General features: G+C 40.2%; 1 protein-coding gene across 1 annotated transcript in view; it reads left to right on the top strand.

The window, feature by feature from the left end:
* PLPPR1 (phospholipid phosphatase related 1) overlaps positions 1-21,668 on the top strand; it is a 125,257-nt gene that overhangs the window by 73,497 nt on the left and 30,092 nt on the right. The window contains exon 4 of the mRNA XM_062018275.1: positions 19,892-20,080. Within this exon, the coding sequence (XP_061874259.1) occupies positions 19,892-20,080 (189 nt within the window). The remainder of the gene's footprint in view (positions 1-19,891; positions 20,081-21,668) is intronic.

Raw genomic sequence — 21,668 nt, 5'->3', positions numbered from 1 at the left:
AAATGCTTTGATAGTTTTTTTTACTTAATTTAAAACATTGTCTCTATTTGATTTGTATGATTGGTCTAAGAGCCCTGCAGTCTCAGTGTCAACAGTTTCTTTTGGCAGTAACTGATGCATTCATCAATGTCTTAACAACTGTAAACTTGCAGAACTCTATTAAATAACATGAGTGTGGAAGTGCAAGCAAGTTTTAGGAATTTTAATGAACAATGTTCTATTAATGAGAAAGATTCAGAGCTCCAGCCACCTCCAGGGCTGTCAATTTAGAGGGAAAGCCTTTATAGCTGAAAGAAATAGGCAAGAGGGCAGGCATCTTAAGAAGAGGATAAGGTAAATGTTGTTAGAACAAGACTAGACTTGATTTTCCATCCCCTACAGATGGTTTTGTAAGGCTGAATTTTTTATTACCTTGATATTGAGGGACTTGATGACCTTTACTGGGCACAGCAGTCCAGCACAAGGGTATTGGAACACAAAATGCCAAAATACAGAACACATCACGAAACTTCCATCAGAAAATATTGTCTGGAACCGACTTGGTTAATGTAATTTTTAATTTAATGTATTCAGCTCATGGTGTATTCACCATGTTGTCCCTCTATCTCACTTAGAAGGCAACAAAAGATCCTGGATTTTTAAGATTCACTGTTGTGACGCAGCTTGATACCAACTCCATATACTTAACCAAGTCTGTGCTTGCCAAGGCATTGTCACTATTAAGACAATGATGTCTTCTCCATGATGTTGAAGAATAGGGAGCTGCAGCTTGGGTTTGTGCAGCGTGGTACCTGCTTCCAGAAGAGGACCTCTCTGCAAGTCCAGAGGCTTGATTTCTTGATGTTAACAGGAAAGGGAAACTTGGCATGTAGGCTTGCAGGGTTTCTGGCATTGAGAGCTTTATAGTCTGAGGTAGATCAACTGCTTGGCGATATCAACAGAGAGTCATGTAGTCTGAGAAAGATCTGGAAGACATAACATTTCAGAAGCAGCATGCAGCCTGGGAGCTTTGAAATTTAAAGATATTTCCCAGTGAAATATTTTTTTTATTTTAAAATTAAATTTCCAGATTTTGCTTTTCAGCATGCTCTGATCCAGTACAATTTAGGTTTGGATGCAGAGTAGCATGAACAGGCAGATCTGTCTGAAGCTTTGAGATACCAGCAGTGCAAACTGATGTGCTGCATTTTTACACTTGAGCACTGTAAAGCAAAGGCAGAGCAGCAGGGAGCTACTGTGCCTTTGTATTTTTGCTAAGGGGACACGGTGTCTGCAAGACCTGCAACATAGGGGTCCTGCACTGTTTTCCCTGCAATATCTTCACTTACCTGCTGCCCTTGTATGAACATCAAACAAACAGCAAGGCTAATCATATGTATTTGCTGACCCTTGTCTTGTAACCTCTGCACTTCTCTCCTAAGCTAATTACAGTGTGATTTGTTTCTGTAGTGCCACTGGGCATCTTTCTGTCTAAGGATGTCAAAGTGCTTCACAGCTATTCAGAGGATACTGAGCTGATTTAGAAGACAGAGGAAAAGAAATGCATTACCCCCAAACTAAGCAACCCTTGGACCAGGAGGATAACATCTTTTGCCAGCAGAATATAATATTAGGCAGTTGTGAAATGGACCAAAATCCTTTCTTGGCAGCAGGACTCTGAAGATCTGTGGTAAGCAGGAGAAAACTAGGAGAGAGTACAAAATAGGACTGTTGTGTGATGATTCTCTTTGACATGGTGTGGGTACTTCGTCTGGTCAAAAGGATTATTACTGTATTTAATAGCTTGTGGTTGATTTTTCTTCCAAGTGTTTTTACAGTTGCTTTTTGAGGGCTTGTAAATTAATAGCACCTGTCATTCCTAGATCAGGGAGTTTTACAGCTTACATATGGCATCTGTGTTTTTGTTTATGTCACTGGATAGCTTAACTGAAAGTTACCCACATCTAATGCTTGAAAAAGCTGCAATCTTTCCTTGTTTATCTGTGCCTCTGTGCCAGATACAGCTATTTGCACAGCAGTTTCTGGGCTTTGCTTTGAGACTTTCTTATCTCCCGAGACAGTCAGGGGAGTCCTGGGAACCCCAGGAGGAATGTTAAGGTGCCAGTGAGGATAGCCATGGCTGCTAGCAAGCTCCAACAGCTTCTAGCAATGTCTGCCACCGGCTTCTGATCAAAGGGGCTTTGAACTTGCAGATCTGACTGCAGTTCTTATCACAGAGGATCAAGCACTCTTGCAGTATGTTCTGGTCAGAGGCCTCAGTGAATACTGGCCCAGAGCACAGCTCTCAGAGGTGGCTTTGTGAAGGCTAGAAGCTGATGATGTCTGGCCCTGGGGGAAGGTCTCTGCTCCAATGACAGATCTGCAACTGTGAAATGGATTAAGTGCTGTGACAGCTTCCTGGCTGAGAGCTCTGTCCAATGAAGCACTTCAGCCAGCTGAACCTGAACATGAACCGTGTGGCAAGAAGAATGGTGGGTGGTAGTGTTGGGACTCTCTGTTTGTGAGGAATGAAAGTTCCCATCTGCCAGCCTGACCTGCTGTCTGGAGAAGTTTGCTGCTTGCTAAGGACTCAGAGGGTTGCTTGTTGTGGAAAGACTATTTCAGTCTTCAGACTATTACTCCTTGCTAGAGAGGCCATTTTTACAGGGGTATATAGTGACAGGATGGGTGTAACAGCATCAAACTGAAAGAGGGGAGATTTAGATAAGATATTAGAAAAAAAGGTCTTCCTATGAGGGCGGTGAAGCATTGGAACAGGTTACCCAGAGAGGCTGTGGCAGCCTCATCCCTGGAAACGTTCAAGGCCAGGTGGGATGGGGCTTGGAGCAACCTGGTCCAGTGGAAAGTGTCCCTGTACATGGCAGGGGGTTGGAACTAGATCATCTTGAGGATCTCTCTTCCAACCCACACTATTCTGAGATTCTCTGTGGTGCCCCATGAAAGGATACAAAGCGGTGAGCACAGGCTGAAACAGGAAATGGCATTTGAGAAAATAAAAAGCTTTCATCCCTTAAGAGTAATTGAACATCCTGACAGGTGATGCAGAGAAGTGTCTGTCCTTGAAGGTACTTAAACATCAATTGGATGTGGACTTGGACAGCCTGCTGTAGCTGACCCTGCCTTGAGCCAAGAGATCAGACTAAGTGGTCTCCAGAGGTGTGTGCCAACCCCAGCAATTCTATACAGATGACAGCCTGGTACCTTGTTCAGAGACACTGGTAGGGAGTGGCTCCATATAACTCTTGTTCACCAGGTCTCCTTGGTGCCCTGATAGCTACTGTAACAGGTTATAAAGGGATCTGTACTTCAGTTTTACAACTGAGAAAACAGAGGCACAGAGTGACTTGTCTACTGTTAATCCTTTGGCTAGGATCAGAATCTCATCATCTGCATATGAAGTCTTTTATCCTGATCTTTGCTTCAGTCTGAGATGTTGACACTCAGATTTGTCTGAGAAAACCCAAGTGCATTTCAGTAGCTGCTAGTTGAATACTCACTGAATATTCACTTTTTCTCTCCTATATAAGTCTTTTATTTCTTAAATGGCCTTGAACTAGCAACAGAATTTTTTATAGGTAAAGAAAATTGTTTTCTCTTAGAACTAAACATTTATCAAGCTAAAGATCCACTGCACTGGCACAATATATTTTAGTAATAAATAAATGTAGTCAACTGTAAAGATGCAGCCTCTGAAAAGCAGTTACTCAGCCTTTCCCTTTCTTCTTTTCCTCAGCAAGTATTAGAATAAGAATATTGAAGCCATAGTAATTTAAAATTGTGATAAAGTGTTTTCATGCACATGGGAAAAGGAGGAAGATGAAACAGATGCTTAAAATGTGTCAGTGACACGCCACTGTAGGAAAGACAGGAAGAATATTAGAGAGACTGTTCTAAGAAGTAGCAAAGAACTTGGCAGCAGGGTGAAGAATTTAAAATTGCCATTTGTTGTAATTGATGAAACTATCAGAGCATCATTTATGAAGGAAAGGAATAGTCAAGGCACATACAAGTAAGCAAGCTCTGTCTGCAAGGAGAGTAGAGCTCTAAATGCCTATCAGAATCTTCCTAACAGAGCAGTAGTTTCAGAGCACATCTAAAGAGCAATAAAATGTGCTCCTTTTTGGTGTATGCCTGGCTGGCTTGTGAAGTTAGCACCAATCTAGAGGAAGAGCCACTGCTGCAGGGAGACAGCCCTGGCAAAGAGTCTGATTGCAGCCTCTTGTCTCTGCATACACTTTTACCGCTGGGAAATGATTTGCCTATTTCTAACCCCAAACACCTACCTGGAGCATTTCCATAATCAATGAAGCTTTCAGACAAAGAGCTGTCTCTTAACACCTTTCAAAATCAATGGCAACGTGACCATTTGTTTCTAAGGCAGCAGAAAGGGGCCCAAGAACGTACAGTGTCTAGTGTTGGGCTTCTCTAAGGCTTCACATTTACAATTGTATTTTCTGCATTAATAGTTCTTTTTTGTCTAAGAATGAAATAGAAGTTATTGCTGTTGTGCAAAACCTCAGAGCTCTCCAACTTGACAATCCACCTGCACTGTTCACTAAAATACAAATGTAGGTGTATATACTGATTTGCTTTGGAGTTAGGCTTCCTTTCAACTCACGTTTGCCTTGCCCAAAGTAACACCTTCTAAGAACTTGACAGGACTGGTTTCTGGTTGAGAGTCTGTCCTAACAGAAGTGGAAGTATAAACAAAAATGTATGAGGAGAGAGCAGATTTGGAAAGTCTTCTCAGTGGGAGAAAGATGAGAGGACGGACTCTCTGACAAGCTGCTCTTACTAAGCAGGCACAGTTCCTTCATGACTTTATTGTAACATTTTCCTGTCTGGAGAGGTGCTTCCCTGAGCTGCAAGGCAGGGAAGCTGAGGAGAGAAAACAAGTTTCCCCTTCCTCTGGCTGCATATCATAACAGAAGCTTTTAAATCTGCTAGCCTGATGAGAAGCCATTGTGTAGCTTCCTTGGTCTTCCTGGAAGAGTAATCTGTGGATGAGGCAATGGCTTTCAGACTCCATGGTAGCTGTCTGCAAGAAGGTAACTTATTTCTTCCAAATAACAGGCCAAGAATTATCTTCAGGAAAAAAAAGAGGCATGGGGTACAAGAATAAACAAATGCTAATTGGAAGGAGTGTGTACTACTACTACGCAGAAGGCTATTCTGCTGTAGCACACTATGGTATTTGTCTAGAAGTCAGAGTAAGCAAAAATCTTCTCATGACTATATTGTCCTGTGAACTTTCCTCACGTGTTTTGCCATAAATGTCACCCAGTCTGTCATTAACATTTCAGTTTACAATCTGAAAACAAGTACAAGGAAAGTAAGGATTGTGTTTTGGTGTGGTTTGGTTTTCACATTCTTAACTCAGTCCCTTCAATCTTCAGAAAGATGCCCGGTTTTACCTACAAGGACACATCAGAAATCAAACATATCTCACAGGGAAATAACAAAGAGCAGTTATGAAAAACATATGGAAAAGATGTATTAGCCTCTTATGCCAGACTCCTGTGTCTTGTCAGGATCTGTTGCTTTGTGTCATTTGAAGAATAGATTTTCCTGAAAGCTTCTGTATAAGTGAAAATAGTCATTAGATTAAAATGCCTTTAGAGTGCATGATGAATCTAACAGCTTTTAGGAGCCATTTCTACATTGAAATACCATCAATCAGTGAACCATTCTCAGGGTTTTATGGCAACATGGAAGTTGTTTTAGCCAAGGGCAGCATTTCAGTTTTTCAGGGCAGACTTTGTATTGGACATTTCAGGAGCACACAGCCTTATACAAATAAAATGTGTATGTGTGCCAATCAAATTCATATTTTGCATGGAATGACAGTGGTACTTCAAAACTAAATAAGCTGCAGTTTTGTGTTTGGATTATTGAAATTAGGCAGATAATGAATTATTTTTGTAGTATTTCTAGTGCAGTTGATGACTCATGTCAATATAGCCAAGAACTGCTGTCAAGAGGAATCACAGAATGGTAGGGTTTGGAAGGTACTTCTGGAGATCAATTAGTACAACCCTCTGCTGAAGCAAGTCCACCTAGATCAGGTCACATAGGAATGGGTCCAGGCGGGTTTTGAAAACCTCCAGAGGAGACTCCACACCCTCCCTGGCAGCCTGTGCCACTGCTCCCTCACCCTCACAGCAAAGTTGTTTTTCCTCATACTCAAGTGGAACTTCCTGTGCTCCATTGTCAGCCCATTATCTCTTTTCCTGTGACTGGGCACTTCTGAAAAAGAGACTGTCCCCATCCTCTTGACATCTGCCCTTTAGGTATTTGTAAGTGTGGATGAGGTTCCCCCTCCGTCTTCTCCAGACTGAACAGTCCCAGTTCCCACAGCCCTTCTTCATAAGGAAGATGCTCCAGTTCCCTGATCATCTTGGTAGCCCTGCACTGGACTGTCTCCAGAAGTTCCCTGTCCCTCTTGAGCTGGGGAGTCCAGAACAGCTGTTCTATGGAAGAACATGTCTAGAAGGTCAAATTCAACACTAAATTCTCATTAAACTCTGTTGCTCTAAGTTTTACGAGACTCCTGTCATTTTTCTGTATTGCAGCATTTAAGTATTCCCACAAATGTCATGAGTTCAGATATTTCTGAGGCTGGAACAGACCATTTGGTAGATCCAGAATGATTTCCAGTGAAGTGCAAGCAGCAGAACTATATCCAGGCAACACTTTCTTCAGTGCAATGTCTTATTTGTGACTAAATCGTCCATTTAATTGAAGCACCTTACACAGTGTCATGAGAGGACGACTGTCCTATCTGCCCCCCAGTGTATCCCTCATGTGAGTGCTTGAGCATTGCCTTGTTCCCAGTGCTGCTGTAGCCGATCCCTGTAGGCACAGGAGGGTTTTTATGCTCTATTGCACTGCAGAATGCTCTTTGCATTACATTTGTTGTTATGAGGCAAATAACTGGAGGAAGATCTGCTCTCCAGATAATGAGTGCCTGGACTCAGTCCCCAGGGAGCAGTTCAGTGTAGTGAGTGCTGAGAGACTGGACTTTCTGAAGCCTCGTAAAACATGCCCTTCACTGGGAGGCTGCGAGACAACATAGTTTGAGAGGGAAAAGCTGTGGTTGGCTCAGTGCTAGAAGCTGATCTACTGTATTTTAGAAAAGAATCTCATGTTTTAGATGAGCAAACCCTGAATCCTTTCAAAGCGCAATTTGGAGAATATTTATTTGACAATATCCTGGCAGACACTTTTCTGTTTTCTAACCCTTCTATGAGCAGTTTCATGAGACGCCCATAACTCAGCCTGCACTTAAAAGAATTAGTGAAAAATATTTCAAGGCCTCCAACCAAAAAAAATCTTTTCCATAGCACCTATTTCTAGCAGTGGATGGTATGAGGCTTGAAACAGAGGTTTTTAATTACTGCATTAGATACTGGATTTCATGGAGTCAGTAAGAGTTCCCTTATCAAGTCCTGTAGATGATCCCAGGATTATGTAGTGTTTGTTTTGGGAAAGCCCTAGATAGGCAGGGTAACTAGTCCCAGAGTGTAATGAATTTTCACTCTGCCTCAAGCAGTCATACGTATCTGCCTCATCAATAGCTCTCCCTTTCCTCTCTCACTTGCAACAGGAAGTCTTCAAACTTGGGGAAACCTGTATAGGGCTCTTTGGAAAAAACTGCCTGTTCATATCATTGGAGGTAGTGTAATTAGTCATATAGGTATTACTGGTGCTGGTACGTGCCTAAACACTAGAAAGTTCAGTGATATTCCGTTCATTTGAAAATGCTGGTTCTGCAGATGTCTTGATGGGCAAATCAAAAGAAAAGAAAACATGTCCTTAGCTTCTTCTAATTTAATACCAGAGTAGTCAAAATATATCTGTGCTTTGCTTCTGTTGCTAAAAAATAATTCTGAACAGATGCCATTTTAACACAGCTTTTTTCTCCTAAGAAAATTACTTACTCTATGCCATAGTTTGTTGATCATTTTAAGGTGTTAAGTGCTGGAAGCAGCAGTTTCCTGGCTGTGTGCCATTTGGAACTACATAGAGCATTAATGCCACCTGCTGAAAAGCCTCATGGGACCTGCTCGAGGGAAGATTTATACCATGTTTGAGACTTGGAGTTTTTAATAACACTGGTAATAGTGATAACATTCTTCATGTACAAAATAAAAACAAAAATAAAAAACATCTGATACATTCTCCCTCTTAGCAGATGGAAGTTTAATTCTCATCTTCACTTACTTGTATAAATCTCATCCTGACATTTTTCAGGAAGGCTATCAGGCCCAACATTACTCCACATGTCTTGGGGGTCTTAAAGGAAAATTAAGTGCAAGCATCAGATTTTGCTAAGAGAGGCATCTTAATTTTCACACACAGAAGATGGCTGGCAATTTCAGAGGATGTTCAGGAGTCTTTTGTTGCTACAGCTGTTTGAGGAACACGTTTTACTGTTGAATAACTGGGTTTTGCCACAGCAAAGGCAGCAAGTAGCATATACTTGAGGAAAATATGTTACAGGATGTGTATATGAGAAACAGAAAACCATGATGTCCCAGATACTGGAGCCAAAGGTAGAGAGTCTGGACCTGAAAGCAAGAGCTAAGTAATTTTAGAGAGTAGTTTGCAGATAAACAACTTAATGATCCACATCTTTAGTGTGGATGTAATCGAAATGTTACTGAAAATTGCAGTGGCACTCTATTTAAGACTATTCTTCACTTTTCTTTAAAATTCCACTGTTGGAGTCAGGGGATGACGTGACAATACCAACTTTAGTTTAAAAACATTGGTTAATCTTCCAGCTTTTTATTGTGGAGGAAAAAAAAATTACAGTGCTAGTCCAAGGAGTGCAGTTCCTGTCAAAATTTTAAACTAATGTTTCTTTATGCAATGCATATGGACATAAGGTGGCTTACTGTTAGTGACACAGGGTTTTGAATATAGGAAGATGAGACCAGTTTCAGTAACTTTTATGCTAACAGTGAACAAAGTAAGAATGAGATCACAGTGTGCCAGGAGGAAGAATCAACATTGAGTAAAAGACCAAGGTGTAGAGTCAATGGATTGGTTTTGCCTTCTGCAAATGTACAGGTTATCCCTTCCTTTTTGACTCCTTCCATCTCCAGCTCACTGCTAGAAGCTTTGTGAATTGCCTCCAATGAGGTTTAGGGAAAAAAGTGTATTCTTTCAGGTTTTTGTTGGCATAGGAAAATTAACACAAGATAAAATCCTATTGACACAAACACCTAGATTCATTCTTTGTAACCGATAATTGAAAGTATCAGTGTGGTTACTTTTCATTACGTCAATAGAGAGTGAAATGGGCACTCTCAGGTGAAGATGGTGCTGTTTAAAAATTGCTTTCTGGAAATACCTCTATTCTCCAGGTCAGTAGCTACTGTCAGAGTGCAAATGTAGGAAAGTTGGATGTTGTTAGTCATTTCCTTAAATGTACATGATCTGATGTCAGGGAGCAATGGATACGTGTGATCAAATATCTTCTGCAAGAGCTGAACCTAACTATTCTTCTTGCTGTGATAATCTTAGAATTTGCAGGCTGTAAATTTACTGGTCATAAAATTTAGCCTTTCCTCTTTTAAACTACATAAAACAGGGACAAAGACTTCTTTTTTAAATGAGGAGGGAGCCCACAATAAGTTATTAAACAAATCGTTATGATCAGCAAATGGCTTGGAATTCCAGCTCTACTTTAAAAAATGATATGATCTTGTGGAAAATACAGGGGAGAAACTAAAGATATTAAAAACATAAAACACTCCAGACTCTGCATGATTGTTGGGTAGTTTGGCATTTGGAATTTTAATGTCGCATTAATGCCCCCTGCTGATAAGCCTTCAAAGATCTACTTTGAATCAAGCTCGGTATTTAATAGTACTGTGCATCAATGCTTTCTTTAAATTAAGAAAAAATGCAGCATATCTTATCAGAATTAGATTTATCTTAAATAAACCACTTTTAAGTCTGCCTGTAACAAGACCCGTGCTGCCACAAAAGCAGTAGCAAAAAAGTCCTTATAATTACCACATATGAACATTTTCTACTGTTTGTTTCGTAAAAGGGACAAAGTGATGTAGCATGACTGTGTAGGAACCAGACCTGAAAGGAGAGAAGGAATCTTTAAAAATGTATAAAGAAAGCAGATTGTTATAACAAAACAGAGATTGTCAGAATAGAGGAACTGCAAGAAGTTGAATAAATGTAAGGAGAGCTAAATTACAGGCCTTTTCAATGCATTTATTATCTATTTTCTAGCTAAAGAAAAGGTATCATTAGTATTGATTTTTATAGACACTGTTTTGGCTATAGCAACTTGAGTGTTACCTGATTCCATAAATGCTTTTGCTCTGCTGTTAGTGATTAAGAAAACACTAGTGTTTTTTTTACAGTTCCCGACATCTGTGCTGCTGAATCTTTACTCTTTATCTATTAATCCTTCTGCCTTTCTAAGGTACTTAAAATCTTGTGCAGGTGTCTATAGCACTGACTGACCACCTAAAGCTTGTAGTGACATCACCTCTATGTGTCATTGCCTCAGAAGAAAGCAAGGAGACCTGTGTGGGCCTTTCAGGCATCAAAGAGTGAGTTTAGCCTTTTGCAGGTGCAGAGCTCATGTAAAGTCGCTATTCCAGGGCAGCTCAGCTCATGTAAAGAGTGCAGTGAGAGCAGGATTAAAACTTGACACCCCCAAACCCCTGGGTGCATCTTAGCTGGGCAGGGGTGGGACAGAGGCATGTTGCCCTCCTGTCCTCCTTGTGTGCAGAGTGCCAAGCAAAGATCAGGCATTCTGCAGGGAAACCCATACATGCCAAAGCCGGCTCTGGTCTCAGACACTCAGATACTGCCTCATGAATGCAGAGAATTGTACATTATGCCCTTTCAGCAGGAATTTAGAGAGATTGTGAAAGAAGAAGGACTGTTGCAGTTCATCAGTGAGTCATTTCATACAGCAGTGTCATGGATGCAGTGTCATATATGTGTGTCATGGCATTGGAAAGTTAATAAAGAGTGTGTGGGGAAAGGCCAGCAAACTATGTAGCATTAAAGCCTTGATGCATCTGCTACAGGATCTGATGCATTAGCCTATGGTTTAAACAGCTACAAAATAGCTGGAAGTGCAGACATGGAGTTAAGCAAGTGTATACAGCTTCTTGTACTCCAACTACTAACACCAAGAATTAAGAAGGTGGCAGAGCCATTTGGGAAGTACCCACTACAGTGGTACACTTAGCTTGACATATGAGTGAAGAGAGCACTCAAGTCAGGCCTACAACCTAAATGTTTTCCTTTGGTGGCTCTTAAAACAGGCAACTTAGTATCACCGTTGCCAGGATCCTTGGGAAACAGCAATAGATCTGTAAGAAATTTTCCATTGTTGCTTGTAAAAGCATTTTTAATAGTTGTTGAATTAATGGGCCTTTTCCTTAAAAAGGCTGTGGTCACAAATGACAAGTGAGAAAAAGGAAAAAACAAACCCAAAACAATAGGACAGAATTGTTCATCCATTATTTAATCAGAGGATGTATGTAGTTCTTGAGCAACCGCAGTATGAGATGGCAAATGCTTGTACATCCATTTCTAAATGCAGTAGACAACCAACAGCCCAGGATTTGAAACAAGATATGTCCATCTCTTGAATTTACCCCTCCACAAAGGAGAAGTGTGCAAAGTAGAGTATGTAGAATGGAGAAAAGAGGGCAAACTGCTATTGGTGGTTATCTTCGTTAGTTGTAAAAGTCAATGTCTGGTTTCAGTGGATCTAGGGAAATTGGTCAGCTCTCAGAAGTGTTTCTGACAGGGCAGTATCACGTGACACGTTGATTTGCTAAAGCACCTTGACTCCTCTCAAGCTTACACAGTTTTCATTGCTGATGTCAGAGGGATCACCCTAAAAGTTAGAACATGCTCTGGTATCCTTATCAGCAGTCTTAAAGGGAAGGTAGCCAAGGAGTTATAAAGTCTGTTTATGGCATGTCATTATTGTTCCCTTGAAAGAGCAGGTGATGTTTTCCAGGCTCTTCTCACTCTTTCTGGAATGGCACATGTTTCCATCTGTTGTTGCAATACCTGTAGGAGTTGCTGTTGCCAAATGTCTGCTCAGGAGTGCCATGAATACAGAAGTAGTCTTTCTCCCCTATTCTTACAGGTCCCAAAAGAATCAATGGAGGAGCTAGAAACAAAAGCTATTACAAGCAAACCTATGTTTAGAGGAATCCCACAATAATAACAGAAGTCATGCTGAGCTTAGATTTTTTGTTAATCTGGAGAATTATTAACTTTGAAAAGACAGATGCCAGAAGGAAAATATCATTTTCATTAATAGGAGTACCAGAAGATTATAGCTGGCACTGGACCCCTACAGCTGGAGTTCAGAAATCTGCCAGTTCTGCATCAATCTTCTAAAAGCAAGCACTGCTTCTGACCAACTGGACCCAGTATCTCCGGTTATTCCGATCCTACCTGAGTATCTGAGCAAAATGCAAAGATATTTGTCTCTGATGTTTTGGACTTGGTTACTTTTTATACTGAGGCCTTGACCACATGAAAACTAACACCCTGTTATAACACGCAGCACGATGTGTGGGTAGGCATCCCTTCTTCTTTCAAGCTGAGATCAGCCTATGGTTGATCCATGAGTCACAGTTGCTTGTCAAAGAAAGCAGGCTTCAATTCATTACAAGAGTCTACAAATTAAAAGATTGAAAACCATTTCTTTAAACTGAGAGAGCAGCAGCAGCATGTAGAGTGAATTGAGTTATACCTGATAATCAAGATGCCTCATACTGTTACTTTTTGATTTCGCACATGTGATAAAGTTGTATCGCTTACAACATCTTTATGCTTTTAAGTCACTGTTGCAATTAGTTGAACTATACTACTTCGACTGCACAGCTAGAGCAGGAGAAATCTGGCTTCTTTATATGGATGTGCTCTTGGTAATGTTAAGATACTGTGGTGCAACACACAGAAATACTTTTAAAGCCATGATATAAAAAAGAAACTGAAACAGTTTTTAAGCACGTATCAGTTTTAGAGGTCTTGCCACTCTCACGGAACTTCTTTGCCTGAAACAAGTGCCTTAGGAAGATGTTAAGTCCTCTTTTGTCTGAGAGTGTCTTCTTCAGCCTTATAAACTATACCTAGTCCCAACTTAATTATTAAAATGTTAAAATAATAAATGCTGTTAGCTCTTGAAATGGACTTGTAAGAAGCTGTGCAGCAACTGCTTTGATTTCTACACAGCTCCAGCTTTAAAGGCCTATGTGTGCTAATAACTCCTCTCTGCCTCTGAACTGTCTTCCAGCATGTGCCACCATGCTGACTGGACATGAGAACTCATCTAACAAAGACATGTCCTGTAGCTGCCTGCTTTCAGAACAGACTATGACTGTATGTACCACAGTTCCATAAGAAAAACAATGTCAGAATCAGATTGCAAAGACAGTCTTATCAGGTGAGGGAGAGAAAACACTTTGAAGAATGGCAGCTTAGAAAGATCACTGGCTTTTTTATTTAATCTGACAGTGTGTAAAACACATGGTATTTTGGCATAAACGATTAACTTGGAATTATTATACAATTAAGTGGAAGTCCAATATCCATTGTTTTTCTGTCTCCAAATGAAGTACATGCTCATTACATATTCCTCTAGCTGCTTAGTCTTTTTTTTTTTTTGCAATATTTTCATTAACATCAAGCACAAATGTGTCTTTAAGTTCCACTGACAGGTATCTCAGCATTCCCAACAAATTCCACATTTGTTCACCAGAAACGAATCGAGCAAGTATATCAATAGGAGTCTGACTGTCTGCTGAGGAGCACCCCATGTGAAATACTGGTTTGTTGTTTTTTGCAGAAGGAATAAAAATGTGGTCTTTTATGTGGTCATTTGTGTGCCAAACCAGTTTTCAATCATCAGTTGGGCACATTAAAAGTATTGTGAGATATAACATCAGTAGCGTTACCTATTTATGTATAAATACCAGCAGTACTTGAGGGTTTTCAAGTTCTTTTGTGTGAATTTGCATTATGGTTTATTTTGCATTATGGTTTTGCATTATAGTGACAAAACACTTTCTGTCTTAGAGGGCATGGAAACTGTACAGCAAGAGAGTACATGAGAAATTTTTACTGCCTCTTTTCCCCTCAGTTTCTTGCTCCTCTATTAAGAGGTGTGGGGAGTCATTGGTACGGGTCATTCAAAATGCTTCCCTTTGTGCCTACTGTCTTTTAACATCAATCTCTTTCTTTTACAGCTTTTTGTCCCATTCTCTAAATAGAGCTGGCGTTTTACTTTCTAGTTTGGAAAACAAGGGCCTCTTTTCTGTGGGTAACAGTTCAAAAAAAAAACCAAAAACCAAAAAATCGTCCAGTTGTTGTTAAGGGAACTGGGAAGTGCTTTGCAGTGACTGAGAAGAGCGTATGCAGTCCCACTGTCTGATATTGCAATAATTTTGGTCTGGATGTGTGGTAGTCTCAGAGTTACGGTGTCAGAGTATGGAGGTGAAGGGGAGGATTTCTGGGTTACTGGGAGTGTATCCCAGTAACCCTGGGATGAATGCAACTGAATTCTGCTGTTTACTTTGAAGATTCTCTTTCTTTATAGGTAGGACACAGGCTTACACTAATACCTGATTAGCATCTGCACAAAACAATTACCAATTGCCCAAAGAAGATTGCAAGACTTACTTTGTATTTCTTGGGCACTAAGAAAGTGATTATTTTGATTGCAGAAAACTCCCACAACATTAAAGAGGAACAAGAGTGTGCAGTGATAAAAGGTCTGCAGGGGCAGAATCAGTGTGAGTTTGTAGAATACAGAATTTAATGATGTGACAAGGGACAGGTCTTAAGTACTACAGAATTGATCTGTTTAAATAGCTGGCTTTAAGGAAAAAACACATACCAATTGTTTGAGACCAGCTTGTCAAGCTTGATCTAAAATCAAGCAGAAATTTTTTAATGGTGCTGAGCCACACTCATGATGTGTTCCCTTAACACTATCATGAATACACTTCTGCATAATCAGAAATTAAGCATATATATCATTGAGCTTTTTCATGTGCGAATTATTGACTAATCCAGCAAATTCTGGCTCAGAAAAAAGGTAAGTCTTGGCTGTGCCCCAAGCTGTGCTGTGACCTAAGGGCAGTCATTTTATCTCCTCAGCTTTTGTCCCGTCTCTGTAAAATGGTGATAAGAGCATTTTCTTATCTTACAGTGGCATAGTGATGATAAATATTACGGATTATGACATGGTTAAAAACTGTGGTAATGGAGGCCATTAAGCACCTTAGACACTTCTATTAATTGGCTGATTTTCTAATAATGTGAATTATTGAGCATTTTTAATTTTTCCCAAGTAAGCTCAAGAAAATGAGTTGATAAAGATTCATAAATAAACCCTGCAAAATGTCAGTGTTAACCGTGTTTTGTTTTTTGAATTACATAGTTGGATGTTTTCAGAATCACAGAATTACAAAATGGTAGAGTTGGAAGGGACCTTTGTAGATCATCTAGTCCAACCCCCCTGCTTTTTTGTATCTTTTTAAGTCAGCCTACCTGCTTTTCTTCACTGCTTCCTTCAGTAACTCTAAACCAGAAAATGTGGAGAACGGGCAAAGTTGTTATCTGCTACTAACTGACTGTGGCTACAAAAATCAGGGGTTTCTGCATTTGTTATTTTAGATCTGAGCTTCAGAAATCAACAAAAATTAGAGGTCTGAAGTGGTTAAGGTATCTGTAACCATCCCCTCCAACCCCTATGATTCTGTGAACCAGTAAATCAAAACAAATGTGGAATTTGTTGGGAATGCTGAGATACCTGTCCGTGGAAATTAAAGACACGTTTGTGCTTAAATATAAGGAAAAAATGAGTGGACAATGTATTGGGCAGAGTCCTACTGCCATAAGCGATTCTACAGGGAGTCTTCAAAGATGCATCAGGAGCCAGCTCCCTGCACCAGCACTGATCCTGAGAGTAGTGGCTTGGGTCACCAGTGGCAAGTCCACCCCCTGGCCCGGCACAGAGGTTACCCCAGAACTTGGGTCCCTGAGGGCTCCCAGTCCACAACAGCTGCAAGATATCACTGACTGTTTCTCGTTACCAAGGGAAACTTCACTCCCTTGCAAGGAGTACTTCTGTATTTGGCTTCTCTGCTTCCAGCCAGTTTGACTCCTTCTTGCAGTTGGGCTGTCTTGTCCTCAATGCCAGATCATTTCTTCATCACAAATTACCATGGCTGAGCAGTGGAAATTAGAATTTCCCCTGCACAACCAACCAAAAATCTCCCGCCACCATAAATACACAAGATATAGTTACCAAGTGGAGAGGAAAGAGGAAAGGGAATAAGGGGGGGGCGGGGAGGGAAAAACAAGCTAAGTTCTCTGTGTTTCTGTTTGCGTTTCACTGAGAAGCTGCTTAGTGCAGTGAATGCTCAATACGAGGTGCAGGAACATGCCATACAGATGTACGAGCAGCAAAAATTTTGCTCACATACTTGGGAATAGCTGTTCTTTCTGTACCTCACATCATCATTTGTCATCATGGGACAGTGGTGGGGTCTGTTGAGCTGGAGGTCTAATTTCTGTTTTTTGCTGTTGTTGTTTCCCTGAGATGGTGGACATCACTTGCTGGATCTGATCTTTTCCTAATTATTTTGTTGTTGTTGTTGTTTTGCAGACAATACTGCTTTTATTTCTCGAAGAACAAAGCACAGCAACTGAAATGTGACTAGGACTGGGTTTATAACTGACATATCTGTGGTCTTGTAGGTCAGTATTGACATAAGTCAGAGCAGAGCTGTATTTTATATGCAGGAGAGATTTTCATGCAGCCCTCAGACATTTGGTGCTGGGAAAGTCAAATTTAGTTCTGCAACCACTGGCTAGATTGCATGTTTAGGATAAGTGAAAATTTCCTCCTTTCTTGAAAAAACACACACTTTTTGAAAAGGTTTATTTTTTCCATATGACATCCAAAGATGGTTTTAAGTTCAGTACCTGAATTCTCTCTTTCATAGTAACGGGGAAACCAGCTGTCTCTATTGTACCATCTCCTGTTCTCTCCCCCGTTTATGCTGTGTGGTGCTGGCGACCTAAAATATCTGGGACTGTGTTTGGGAAAGGAAGTGGAAGCCATTTGGGATAGGAAAGGTGGGCTAGATCGTTTCTAACAGCTTTAGTGTATGAGGTGCTGGAACTGAACTTAAATACCTCTCTATCTAGGCATCCTGTAATCTCCCAATGTGTTTGTCTGGGCATGTCAGGTAGAGCAGTGATAGTGTCATTGTCTTCCTCTGATGCTAATTTATAAATCTGAGTTGCCTAGGGTTGATAAGGAAATCTATGGCTGTTCAAGGAGTTAAATTCAGATCTTCTAAGTCATTAATTATAGGACCGTGATTATTTATAGGAAATGCCCCTGATTCATCCAGGATGCTGTAAAGATATGTGGAGAATACACAAATAACAGCACCTTGCTTTATTAAAAAAAAAATCTTTTGGGTCATGTATGGGGGTCTTGAAAATGGCAAAACAGTGAAGGATGAGAAAGAAAGTAGTTTTTCAGGTACACATTTAAGAAACTGAATACTCTAGCAGTTCCATCTAAAGCTGTTATACAATACAGATAAATATATGTGTGAGAATATATTTGTTCACACACGTGCAGAGGTGGATATTGCATAGGAAAAAATACACAAACTAAATCTTCTGAGTTTCCAGCCATTCCAGCTGTCTCCATGGACACCACAGGACATGGGAGAAGTGTGAGCAGGAAGGAGTGTCCCAAGAGCATATTGACCATACACAGTTAGCTGATTTGCAATTCATTGAAGGGTGGTAGACTTAAAAGCTCTAGATCTTAAGTGCACTGAATCATCAGAAAGAAGCTAAAATCTTCAGGAAACAAATGCTTGATTAGCATTTTGTCTTGATGTTACTACATTCATGCCATAAATCAGGGTGGGATTAAAGAGAGAATATCTTTGGGGGAAATAATTGTGTAGATTCCTACTTGCTTAAGCTTCTAAAAAGGAGCTCTGTGCTTTGTCTATACAAATTTCACTTCATACCATAATTACGTAATCAGTAGAAGCTGATGTTTGAATCCAAAGAACTAATTGGTTGAGATAAAAGCATTAAACAATCCAGACTGTGTTTTCCAGGGGTGGAATTAATCTGTGTTTTTCAGAATCCAACAACAAAATGAGTTGTTGGATTGTTAATTTTGAAGGAAAAAAAATAGAGGAGAGTGCACAATCTCTTGTCTTTGGCTTCATTTTGCTGTATTTAAGGCTATATTACAGCTTATTTAGGGACTCTCCATCCTTGGAGATAATCAGAAACAGTCTGGATATGGCTCTGGGCAATATACTTAAGGTGTCCCTGCTTGAGCAGCAGGGGTGGACCACGTGACCTCCAAAGGTCTCTTCCAACCTCAACCACTCTGTGATTCTGCAATCTACTTTCATCAGTCACTTTGCTGATTTCATGGGGATTTTTTAAATTTTAGTACAACACCCACTCAAATATACAATGACTTCAGTGGTTGTTTTGTGTGTCAGAGCACACGTGCAAGGTGAGGCCAGAGGAATGCACAGGTGGCTTGTACATGTATCTTCAAGACAGAGTTGCCAAAAATTTTTTACAGATGTAGCATTACAATAATCTCACAGCAGCACAGTTTTAATGCAGAAAACTTGGAGGCAAAACACTAAAACCACACCACTTTGGAGGTTACTATTTCACTGTATTATTATTTTCTGTGAGGTGGCAAGATAACCTGTATATGCGACAGCTCTTGTGGTAGTGGCAGTAAGTACTAGTCTCTGTAAAGAGGTTTTTGAATCAAATCCTGTAATTCTCATGATTTCTAAGTCAATATTGCTGGTTTTTTAAATGATGAGGACTGTGATGTGAGATTTCCTTTGTGGTCTGGCAGGAACCAGAATGATGAACTAGCGTATCTACTTATTTCCGTGTGGTGAGGTTAGCAACAGCCTTTGTAAGATAGTTTCAAGCTGTTGAAGCAGCGTGGGAAGCTGATGTGGACACTGACAGTAGCTCATGCACAGTAACTATGGGTATATACACAAAAAGTTAATAGGTGAGGTTTTCCAACCAACCCATTTAGCCAGCAACAAACTACCAAAAAGAGAAGGTCCCTTGATGTTTATATTTGTAAAGGGGAAGATCCAAACTCAGATCTTTTTCACAAGTAGTTGGGATGCAGGGGAGAAGCTAGGCAGTACATTGTAGCCCAAACTGGTGGTTTGAGGAGTCAGGATTTCTGAGCAGACTTCCAAAGCTTTACAGGTAAGCAATGGCTCCAAGGACAAGTGAGTGACAGGAGGCAGATTTCCCTCTGGGTGAGTCTTCATATGGGGCACAGAGGGCTCTTCCAGGTTAGCACAGGGTGCACATTTCCCAGCATAGGTTTACAGCTGCAGCAGTGAAGCATTTTGGCTTTAGTTTCCTTTACCCTTTGTAGTAATCCTTTCCCTACTGTTGTGCACAGGTTTTAGCTTGACACTGCTGCTCCTGCAGCACTACCCCTTGTCCTGCTGGCTTTCATTGATCGTCACCGCTGCTGACACTCACATGCCCTTCGATAAAGTAACTGTCAAAGCTCCCGTCCCTCTACTAGCCATAATTACGGATCCACTGCTATGTGAGACGTTCATTAGTGTTGTTTGCCAAAAGGTTTATGTAACAGATGTTGTGAAGCAGACATGCAGAAACATACACACTGGCACAACATTATTGTAGCGACTGTCGAGGTGACGATAAGGGGGGGATGGTCTGCAGGACTAGAGTAGCTCGAAGGCATAGCTGCATCTGTTAAAAAAGCAACTAACATCTCTCTGTGAACATGCTGTATTTTCAGCTTGTCATCATGGCTGGGACCGTTCTGCTCGCCTACTACTTTGAGTGCACCGATACTTTTCAGGTGCATATCCAAGGTTTCTTCTGTCAGGATGGCAATTTGATGAAACCGTACCCTGGAACAGAGGAGGAGAGCTTCATTTCACCTCTTGTGCTCTACTGTGTGCTGGCTTCAACTCCAACAGCTATTGTAAGTATAAGGAATTATTTAAATTCTTCACAAACAATAGCAATAGTCCTCTAATATCTTTGTGCCTTCTCCTCTCTTTGGAGCTATAATTGATTTACACTTAGCTGCGTTTCTGTTTTGCCATAGCCTAATACGATCTTCATTGCTGATCTCTAGAAGTAATTATTCTGAGATAATCACAATGCAAGACTGAGGGGTAGAGCTTGTTAATTCAATAGCTTGCTCACTTCGGTGATTAGTCGTGAACTGCCTGAGCTCTAGAGAGGCTCTAATGCAAAGGTGATGTATTATTGGAAATAACAAAACAGGATAAAGCGAAGTAAAACAGGGGTCGGACATGCATTATATCCAGGATTATTTGCTTCTATATTAAAAGCACTGTTGAAAGGCTTTTAAAGGCTTAGATGAGCAGAAAGATGCTCAATACAAAGAAAAATAGGAATGCTGTATCTTTTTTATTTATAATCTCTGTATATTTAGCGGTAGCATGCACTTAACTTTTTTTTTAACCTGATTTTCTTTCCCATGCAACCAGTAAGCTGTAATGTAGCTGTTCAGAGGAGATGAAAATATTCAATTAGCTGGGTACATACACGTCCAAATGGATTATTGCAGTCACTGATTAGTAAAACTTAGTCCCTTTTCCATTTTCTGTGCAGAAAATTGCAAATTTCACTAATAAGCAGCTTTTCTGCATTTGTAACAACATTGACAAATTCCTACCAGACTCTGCCTTTCTGAACTTAATTTGGAGGCTTTTTTTCTTTCTTTCTTTAATATTTCTTGTTTAGAATAATTTTGCATCCCTTTCAAAATTTGGTTAAAGCTGTACACGATGTATTTACTTGTGAAAGATGAGTGTTGCACAATAGTTCATTTTAAGTTTTATTCTGTGGTATTTTAATGAAGGCATTAAAAAATTTAACACAGAACATGGTAAGAAATGTGAAAGAGATCTGCAGTAGAGACTATATTTTAAGAGGATACTTTCTGAAATCAGGGGGTTTGAATTGGATTTATGAAAATCCTCTGCAGTAACAGTACTGTTTTCTGTGTTGAAACTCGGTTGAATTTTAAGACTTAGATTTTACTTTGTGCTGCAGGAATAGATGATTTGCAAATGAAAAAATAAATACTACATCACTCCAAATTTTCCTCTAAACATAGTTTAGGGAAGTAACTTTCACAAGTGATATATGTAAAAAGAGACTGAGTTTTACTGCCACCCCTCGATGCCATAACAGTGAAGTTGGTAGGAGATCTGTCCCTTGATTCAGCCAAACGGTGCCAGATGGGCAAGTGGTAGTAAGAGTGTTACTCTTTATTTGGATCTTCTGTTCAAATTATTATCTGGCAAATTTGCTGTAAACCTTTGAGGTTTGGCTTCACTGGATCAGTATTTTCTTTCTTTTCAGTGGCTCAATAAGTTTTTCTTTGTTACTTTCACTTATTAAAAGCTGAATTAGAATCTTCTTCAGGGGCTGAACAGTGTTCTTTGTGTAGTTTCCACAGCCCATGTTAAACATGAGGAATGAAAGACTGTAGTGAATGTCAAATAAAGTCTTTGGGTGCCGAGACCTTCAGCTTA

Source organism: Colius striatus, chromosome Z (genome assembly GCF_028858725.1).
Source record: "Colius striatus isolate bColStr4 chromosome Z, bColStr4.1.hap1, whole genome shotgun sequence".
In the NCBI taxonomy this organism is placed as follows: Eukaryota; Metazoa; Chordata; class Aves; order Coliiformes; family Coliidae; genus Colius; species Colius striatus.
This window is presented reverse-complemented; position numbering and strand designations above follow the sequence as displayed.